This window comes from Mytilus galloprovincialis, chromosome 2 (assembly GCF_965363235.1).
Source record: "Mytilus galloprovincialis chromosome 2, xbMytGall1.hap1.1, whole genome shotgun sequence".
NCBI lineage: Eukaryota > Metazoa > Mollusca > Bivalvia > Mytilida > Mytilidae > Mytilus > Mytilus galloprovincialis.
In genome coordinates, this window is record NC_134839.1 from 104,832,788 (window position 1) to 104,842,969 (window position 10,182).

At 31.6% G+C, this 10,182-nt stretch overlaps 1 protein-coding gene across 1 annotated transcript; it reads right to left on the bottom strand.

The window, feature by feature from the left end:
- Positions 1-1,266: 1,266 nt before the first annotated feature.
- Positions 1,267-7,367, bottom strand: LOC143062483 (uncharacterized). Its single transcript, XM_076234165.1, has 9 exons — positions 7,359-7,367; positions 6,575-6,651; positions 5,790-5,953; positions 5,082-5,206; positions 4,287-4,435; positions 3,956-4,016; positions 3,381-3,540; positions 2,549-2,720; positions 1,267-1,522 (listed from the first exon to the last, which is right to left on the bottom strand). The coding sequence occupies exons 2-9, from the start codon at positions 6,645-6,647 to the stop codon at positions 1,344-1,346; spliced, it is 1,083 nt and encodes a 360-aa protein (XP_076090280.1). The 5' UTR covers positions 6,648-6,651; positions 7,359-7,367; the 3' UTR covers positions 1,267-1,343.
- Between the last annotated feature and the right edge of the window lie 2,815 nt (positions 7,368-10,182).

Genomic DNA, 10,182 nt, shown 5'->3' on the forward strand with positions numbered 1-10,182 from the left:
CCTTGTTCATACGAAAGACGACAATATATGTGTAACACTTTCAGATAAAAAACGTATGTTATTCATAAATATATCTACTAAACTAATACTTAATTCAGTAGATGTAGGCCATCGCTGCTTTGGGATTGCTAGAGACTTGCAACATTTAGCGATTGGCGCTATTCATTCTCTAACATCAGATCACGAGATCATATTTTATAATGTTGACGGCAATTTAATAAATCGTGTAAAAGTACCCGGACATTCTGCAAGACAAATCTCTTTTCGCGGTAATGAAGTGAAATGTGCTGAGTCAGATAAAAACGTAGTTTCGTGTTATACTAAAGATGGTAAACTTTCATGGGCTTTCAGTGATGATGATATTATACGGGTTCCTGTTGGAATAGCCGAAGACCGAAACCGATTTATGTATCTAGTTGGACAGGAAACAAATAATGTCATTGTTATTTCGCCAGATGGGCAGTATTGTAAACAGATCTTATCGCTAAAAGATGGCTTAGACAAACCTTTTGCAGTATGTATCAATGTTTCAAGAAATGAATTATTAGTGTGTAACTTTTCGGGAAAGGCGTTTCTCTTTGCACTAGGTTGAAATAAATACTAAATGGGATGAACTGTCAAAAGTTCAATCCTATACAATGTCGTGTTTATATGCGTCTTGGGTGTCAGACAAACATCAACAAAAACAGAGTGGCAGGGTACTTATACATCCCGACAGTAAAAGACACACAGTTCTGAGTGTACTCGCAATCACGGACAGTTAGTTCAAGCAAATAATATCTCCTAACAAATATCATACATATATAACTAAAATATCACACAGTACACATCCAATGGATTTAGTGTTAAACTGTCATTAACAGTCAGAAACAAAAACATAGTTAGTTCCTTATAGCTGCGTCGATTGATCCCTTGTATATAGGTGTCTTATTGGAAATCATACCCCACCTTTTTGTTTTATATGCATACAATTGAAAAAATGAGTTAAACTGATCGAACAGGAACTGCTCATCATTCTGGAGCATCTGAGTTTAACCGTAGATGGCTATTATAGGTGTCTCAAAATTTAATTTTACAGCATTATGTACTGCCAATTGTTGTTTGTCGTTTCGGTGTTCTTTTTTCTCGATTTGTCATGGTTTGTTTTTTTGTCTGAGGTATTATGCAGATCTTTAAAGTAGATGGTTTCTGAAAACCTCCTACTCAAAAGTGTAAGTTTCAACCAATCGGACAAAACTTGTATCACTATCGTATTAAGAGATAACATAAGAAAGGTACAATTTATTGATAAATAAATCATTCTTTAATAGGGACAAAAAATGCAGTCATAATTATTATCCTGTTCAGTAACCGCATTTTTCACTGAAGGCGTGAAGTTCTGTTGATTTTGATGATTTTGCTGACAATTTTCTATAGAGGTATATAACAGCTCCGGCAGACGACAAAAATGCAATAAGCAAGGCCAGCAAACCAAGAATCATCGGCCATTTGTCAATGCAAACTTCACCATTGTCATCGCCATCTGAAATAAAACATTCCAACATAAGTATACGATCGGCAGCAAATTTAAAGACAAATGTGTTAAAATGACGAAAAGACGTATCTTTTTATATATTAATTGCAGATTTATATATTAAAAAAAAGGAGATGAGGTATGATAACAAGTGAGACAACTAAAATCCACTCAAGTTCAAAAGAAGTGGATGTAATTATAGGCTACAGTACGGGGTTCATCGATGAGAGAAATCCATACATGGCTATACAAGATTAATTTGCTTTATAGTTTGGTCATTTCTAAATTTCTATGTTAATCAGAGCAGTTTTGGTTATAGATGACAATTATATGGTCCTTTTTATAAATTTCCTGTTACAAAACTTTGAATTTTTCAAAAAACTAATGATTTTCTTATCCCAGGAATAGATTACCTTAGCAGTATTTGGCACAACTTTTTGAAATTTTGGGTTCTCAATGCTCTTTAACTTTATACTTGTTTGGCTTTACAACATTTTTTTTATCTAAGCGTCGCTGATGAGTCTTATGTAGACGATACGCGCGTCTGGCGTATTAAATTATAATCCTGGTACCTTTGATAACTATTGGGACTGGTAGGAGATGAAATATGTATTCATGATGGTTATATAATTATGTAAGTACACATGTTCTGATTTGACAGACATTTAGGATATTGGCAAATTGATCAAACTGATCTTAGATATAAAGTTCTGTTTTATTCACAACTAACAGTACCTTTTATTTTATAATAAATATTATTTCTGTATTGATAGGCAGTGGTCCCAAATATGACTAAATATTGATACATATAAGAATAAAACATATTTTTCCAAAACGACAGCAACAAAGTGACATAATTGACAACAAAATATTTAACACACAGTCTGAATGATCATTTAAAAAAATAATTCATTTGTACAGAAATAGCGGGTAAAAACTCATAGTTGACATATTAGTCGGGCGGTCATATAGAATAAAGGATACCTAGTTACCATGAAACTATTCAAGCTTGAGTTTCTTATAAATAACAATTACCTTCAATAACAACATCATTAGCTATAATTCTGAGCGTTGACCCGACGTTGATGTCATCAAACGGTGACGTGTCGTCTGCTGCTCTCTTCTGACGTAGACTTCCAGAAACAATGACATCCATCACATTTCTTCTTTTTCTTCCCCATCCATTATCACCACTAGAACATGTTGTCTGAAATCAAATATATTATCCATTACAAAAAATCAATATATTCGTGAGCGATACACATAGAGTGTTTGCTATAAATGGTGTTTATTTTTCGATTCTATTGCATAAATCAAACATTTATAGGTTTCAGCAAGTCAATATGACGGCTTACTTCTTAATTACGACATGCCGAGTCAAATATGATAAGAAAAGATAAGATAAGATTTTATTGATATAAAAATCCAAAATCTGGATTGTCATCAACACATACACAAAGAACAAACAAACAGTAATCATTACAATCAATTATATGTACATAAAATGGTAATATATATTTTCTTTCTTATCTATCTATTTGACTGAGGAGGTACAGTTTTACATCATAGTTATACAATTTATATACTAAATAACGTAAAATAGCCATTTACTGACATCATAATATGTGGATTAGATGGTCAATCGTAGACAAAAGAAGAAAGCTAAATATAAATAAAAAATGGAATTGTTTGAGTTGAAACAGACTTTTATTCAGTTTGTGAGCTAAAGGCTGCAGTTTACACGCTGTCTCACATACTTTACCTACAGGTCCTTCGTTCTTTTTTTTAGATTTTGAGTTCGTTTAATTAATTTGAATTATTTTAATGCAAAAGGGACAACCTCATTGTACATGTTGATAATACTTACAACAGAACAGCTTCCCAAACAAACTTGTAAGCTACAAGTAAACGTCATCGGAACAGATCCACCATTGAGGTCAGTTGTACGGAAAGCACCGAAGGTAGCCGACAAGTATCCTTGTGCTGGTTTGGAGAATTCTGGAAAAAGTTCTGTATCGGTTGCACATCTGAAAAAATATATACATTGATTGATATATTACACAAGTATTTTTTTTCGGTTAATTTTCTTCAATCCGATGTCAGGCTAATTAACATTGGTATGTAATGGCATAGATAATCATTACTAAAATGGTTTAAATACAACTTATCCCATTCTTATTTTATTCACATATACCGTAATTTAATTTCATCCTCTGTCTTTCTATCTTAAAACATAACCAAACTAATTTGTATATATATGCAACTCTAAATTGAATCAGATCCTTTTTCGTGCGTCCGATGAGCGTCCAGAGAACACTTTCATCAGGAAATTTCAAACTTGAAAGTCAGGAATGCGTAAATAGTCTGCAACGGTAGGAGCTGCATGACCAAAAAAGAATCTAAAGAAAAAATCACGAAAGGTTTCCATAATTAAAATCTTACGTATTTTCTGTAATTGGGATGGTTGATGCTGTGCAGTATTTCGCTTTGATATCAAAATCCTCTGAAATATTCAAACATAAATAAAAAGCTATGAATAAAGACAGAGACAAGGATGGCGATTGCGTTGCCTTTTGAGCCCTTTAATTAGACACGTGGCATTTTTCTTTGATATATATGGGACTCAGTTAACATCTCTTTGATATATTTTATTTTTAGAATTTTCAAATCTTGTTTAATGAACATTTACTATTACACCTCACCTTTCAATATGAAGGTAGTTTTCTCTGTTAAAATTTCTGGTGATCTGTGTCCAATAAAAATGTTAACTTACGAAGATAATCAGTATCCAGTTCCATGGTTAATGTTAGCATATCAGTCAGTTTTACGTTACCACCGGTTACATCAACTCCGTCGCTATATAACTTCATAAAAGCAGTTGGCTTTACTGTTAAATTCTGTCCGGCATCGTCATCTTTGTCCCTTAGAAATTAACAATAACATTAATGTTATATAAACGCACAATTGCTCCAGTGATCGAACACTTTAAGAGTAAACAATTGCTATTAATAAAGGATATTGGCTTTGACTGATTAGTGTCTTACATTGCAAGTATATATTTAGACAAATTGGAAATCCTATCTCAATTGTGTGTTAGCCCATAGCGGGTTTACAAGAATAATTCAATTGTTTTAAATTAGACATATTTTAATAATTGCCTCGCAATTGCATCGAAATTAGGGTTGTGTTATCATACTATACTATTATATTTATTTCAGGTATGATTTAGAAGGCGACTTCGAGATCTAAATCTTGAACACATAAAAAAGTTAAAAGCTATCATACACAGCTCTCGTCCCATATCTGTTTGTATTCATTACATAGTAGACTTAAAAACACTTAAAATCTCTCGAGCCTTTAAACCAAGTTACAAGTCACAAAAAAAACAGTAATTTTCATCTGATTTTGCGCCCAACTCTTTTCATTCTTAATACGTCACAATACAGGCTCCTTTTATGAATATTATGTAGACGAAACACGCGTCTGGCGTTCCACATCCTGGTATTTGTATGAGTTTTTTTTAGTATATTTAATCATAAAGAGTAAAGTTGAAAAGTATAGTACTTACAAGTTGTTAACATCCCCACTTAATGAGATGTCTGTCAGATCGGCCAAACACATAATCGGTATTTGTTTATCGTCCCCTGTTTGGTATAGTTGTTTCTTCTGGACAATTATTTTGAACGATGATTCCTGGTGAAAGTTGGACGAATTAAGTATATACATACGTCACAATACAGGCTTTTAACAAGAGACGTGCATTTTTTCAGTCTGACTGTTTTTGAAAGTATTCAACAATATGTAGTTATACACGAGAAAGTTTAATATGCTGACTTAAAAACACAACACTGGCAATACAAAAAGAAGTTACCGTATTAGTTGATTTAATTTTTATCCAAGTCAGAGTTTTGAACATACATTGTTATACCCAAATATTCCTTATTCGTCAATCTATCTGTTTAAAAAAGTTCCTGAGAAGAAATAACACCGTATAAAGATAAAAAAAAATTACATCATTTGGTCTCCTATGGAGGGTTGTTTCGTTGGCAATCAAACCACAACTTCTTATTTTTATGAATATACAATCCTGAATTTACCAAAGCGCAATCTACTATAACAATAGGTTTTCGTGATGACTACCGGTATAGAATAAGATTCGATGCTAATCTATTTGTTTTATTCAAATATATCTATTTTTCTTCTTTTTTGTTATAATAGAATCTTCATATACAACGGTGTTTTGTGACAGCATACGTGTTTATGTATTATAACTTACCCATGCTATGCCACAAGCACCAAAGTTAAATTCGTGAATGTTCGAACCGATCACCGTCAACTGTTTGCAAGCCGCCCCTTGACCTTGAATATAGATGATTCCATCTTGAGCGGCATCGTTCAAAGTCAGCTTCAAACTGCTCTTTGTACAACTATCAACGGTCACTGGAAACGACCGAAATAGACATGTTACTAAATAAGCCATAAAAAAGGACACACAGTTTGTTTTATTCGAAACAGAGTCTATTTGTATTTGTAACACATTCCAGAAATTCTTTAATTAAAGCAAAATCATGTAAAAACCTTTTTTTAGTCATGTTCCCTAAAAAAAAACTAGAATCGAAAGACAGTGCAACTTTTATTATGATATGCTAATATCTAAAGTCATACATGAAAGAATTGTACACCCTAATTCAAATAAATTGGTTATTTGTGTTCGTTTTGGTTTATAAGGTGTTTGGATATTCGAATATTTTATTCTTTGGCATCAATGAAGAAAAAATTATTGTCGAATGCGTTTTTGGTGTAGTGAAATTGAAACCGGTGTAAATGTTATCAGTGGTTTCGTTTCAAACTTACGGCTAGGACTAAATTGAGCCAGTGCCATATATGACGCTTACAATAAACTTACGATAAGGATTACATTTAGCTTTTGCAAATTTGACGCTTACAATAAACTTACAACTATGATTTAATTGAACCAGTGCCCAATATGACGCTTACAATAAACTTACAAGTAGGGTCAAATTGAGCTAGTGACCAACATAAGGCGTACAATATACTTACAACTAGGATTAAATTGAGCCAATGTCCCAGACGATGCTAACAACAAGACAACAAGAATTATGTGATTTTCCATTCTTCTGTAATGAAATATTTTTTTATTGTGAAACAAATCCAAATCTTATTTGACGTCAATAAAAAGTGAATTATTCGTTTTAATTTTTTATAAATGCTAAACAAATTTGGTACCAAGACGAAACCCAAAGATTATCGCATATTTTGTTACAGCCGATTCCAATGGGTGTGTAGGTAAAGTTAATACCATTGGTTTGCATCCTTGCTAGCTGAGCTGAACCGTGAAGTCATTATAAGTAAGGTAAACTATCCACCTTTCGAAGTAGTCTGTCTAGTCCTACAGACAGATAGCTCGGTTATCTGTCGGATTAGACTTCTCTAAAGTAGGATAGTTTACCTAATATAATAATGACTTCACGGTTCAGCTAGCAAGCAAACGTACCAAATATATTGCCTTTCCCTACACACTCATTGGAATCAGCTGTAATGAATACAAACAGTCTTTTATTCTTACTTTTTATGAATATTCAATAGTATTCAACATACAGAAATTTCATGGTTTTTTTTTAATGATAAATAGGAATTAGATAGTACAATATCTGTAAATGTGAACAACTTCTCCAGTTGTGATACATGAAAATATAAACCCAAAAATATGAAAAATTAAAAAAAAAAGTTTATCAAATTTTGAACAATGACAAGACTTAAACAAGTGAATGTAATGACTACTTGAAAATCTATCTATGCCTTCAAAGAATGGAACAATACTTACCTTTGTCTAACTGAGATTACAACCTGTAAAGTAAAACAATACTTACCTTTGTCTAACTGAGTGGTACAACCTGTAAACTAAAACAACACCACGACATTTATATACATCACTTGTTTCATAATGATATTATTTGATTAAAAAATGTAATTTATAGTAAACCTGAATTATTGATTTTCATATATTATTCTTCAGAAAAATACCTATGATCATGGGTATTCAAAGGGTATCCAAATGTTGATCAATGTAAACTAATTCACATGTAATTTAATAAAGTTAAATAAGTTATGCATTAGTAACATATTTCGTTACTATCTTAAGCATTGTGTTAGTTTTGACCCACATCTACCAAATAATGAAGCGATATACTGTTTATTAGCAAGACTATCGAAACATTAGCATAAGTTTCTATATAATGAGCCGATATACTGTTTATTAGCAAGACTATCGAAACATTAGCATAAGTTTCTATTCGATTCGAGGATATATATGTTTTTAATATTCTCCCAATTCTTTCAAATAACGAACGAACTAATGATTTTTTTTTAGCTTTTTAGCAAGAGGATTAAAACCTTATAATATGTTCTTATATGACTTCAATTTTCAGAGAAATATAAATGAGACAGAAGACACTATTAAAGGGAGATTCAAAACTCATAAATCTAAAATATACCGACATATCATGACAAAGAACGAAGATAAAGACAAATACAAAAACTAGAGAATAAGCAATACGAAGCGCGCTGTAACATCCGAGATTTATCGTAGGTGCTCCGGAAGGGTAATAACATCCATACACGTGACGTCCGTCATGTTACTGATGGAGAGTAGATATTCAGAGTTGTCTTATTTGGTGATGAAATAATCAAGGAATAGAGGACGAGAATTGGCAATGATAATTTAAAAATATCTGTTACAATAATTGACAATAGAAATTCAATAATAGACAACCAACTCATAATGGTGACTATAAAAGGAAACAACGAAACAAAAGTTATTTTATCGTAAAGTTGAGCCTACTCTTCAAAAGTTTGACGGTCGGCGTAATGACATGGTTAACTCAATTTCATTGGTCGAAGTCAGAAACCCGTATCTTTCTCCCGGAATATCGTTTTTGAGTTAATTTCTACCCCATAAACAATACATTGGGTGTTACTATTGATCCATATAATTACGTGTTTATATATATAAAAAAAGATGTGGTATGGTTGTCAATGATACAACTTTTCACAGTTCACAAGAGACCAAATGACACAGAAACTAACAACTATAGTTCATTGTACAACCTTCAACAATAAGCAAAGCCCATACCACCTAGTCAGATAAAAGGTTCCCAAATAACATATGTAGATTAAGTTAAACATTAAGCATTTCATAAACCAAGTTGTCTCATGTTGCTTACCATTGTTATATCTAAATTTTGGTGTGGTGCTTTTTGGAATATATTTTTTTTTTTTTTTTTTTTAAGTGTAATAATATTTTATTTGAATTTTACATTTGTTAGAGATACATAAAGTACCGGTACCTTATCCCGGCCTCGTTAACGTTAGTATATAGCATTTCAGTGATAAGGTTAGTACTTGTTAGTGCACAATATATATATATATCAATATATATACAATATATATATATATATATATATATATATATATATATATATATATATATATATATATATATATATATATATATATATATATATATATATATATATATATATATATATATATATATATATATATATATATATATATATATATAGTAATAATGACATATATGCAACTGAATAGAAATAAGATAACATGATATATTATATTTTTTAATTCATGGAATTAATTAAATTTTTGATGAAACCAGATTATGAATTTTTCATATTTGCCTTCTTTATTTATCAATATTTCATGATATTGAAGAAATTTTAAAAATTTCAAACACATTAATTTGTTTTGTTTTTTGTTCGGATATATAGTATCCTTTGTATACAGTAAAAAGAATAATTGTTATTAAATCATTAATATTGTAATAACTTGTATCGTTTATTTTGTATCCGTACAAAAGTGATCTAATTTATATTAAATGATGTCCTATTTTAAGTTTATCAAGTAATAGTTTTATTTGATCCCAAAATGATTTCAGAAATTTGCATGTCAAAAAGTAGTGCTCATAATCTTCGATGACATTACAAATATAACATAGCGGAGTTTTAGTTATTTTCCAAGAGAAAAGTAATTGTTTGGTTGGTAAAATGCAGTGGAGAAATTTCCTTCTAAACATTTTGAATTTATTATCTTGTATATAATAAAAGATATAGTTCAGCATTTGTTGTCTTTTGCTTGTGTTGTTTTCTAAGATGAACATGTTGTCCCATTTTTGAAATCCTATTGGTTTTTAATAATATCTATTTAAGCCCAAGTCCCAGTAGACCACGATCGCACCACGATCACCGCGATTTAAAACAAATTTAGATCGTAGTGAGGTCACAGTATGAGCGGCATGAAAATGTAAATTTTCGTTGCTTTAACAATGCTACTACGTCCTCATTAAAGCTAGGTTCACACTGCCGATCAGATCAACTCGATCAAGCCCGATCAAGACAAATTACGTGGTCGGGAGACTGGTCTCGGACTCAATCGACAAGAATGTTCTGGATAGTCTACCTTGCTCGTCATCGATCTGACTTTCTACCCGAGAGTTTTTGACATGTCAAAAACATTCGAGTAAGGATTGAGAAGCAAGTCACTCGAGAAGAGATCGAGAACTCGTCGAGTAGCGGTCGAATTGATCGGGAAAGAATCGTATAGAGATCGAGTTTAATCGGAATACAAAA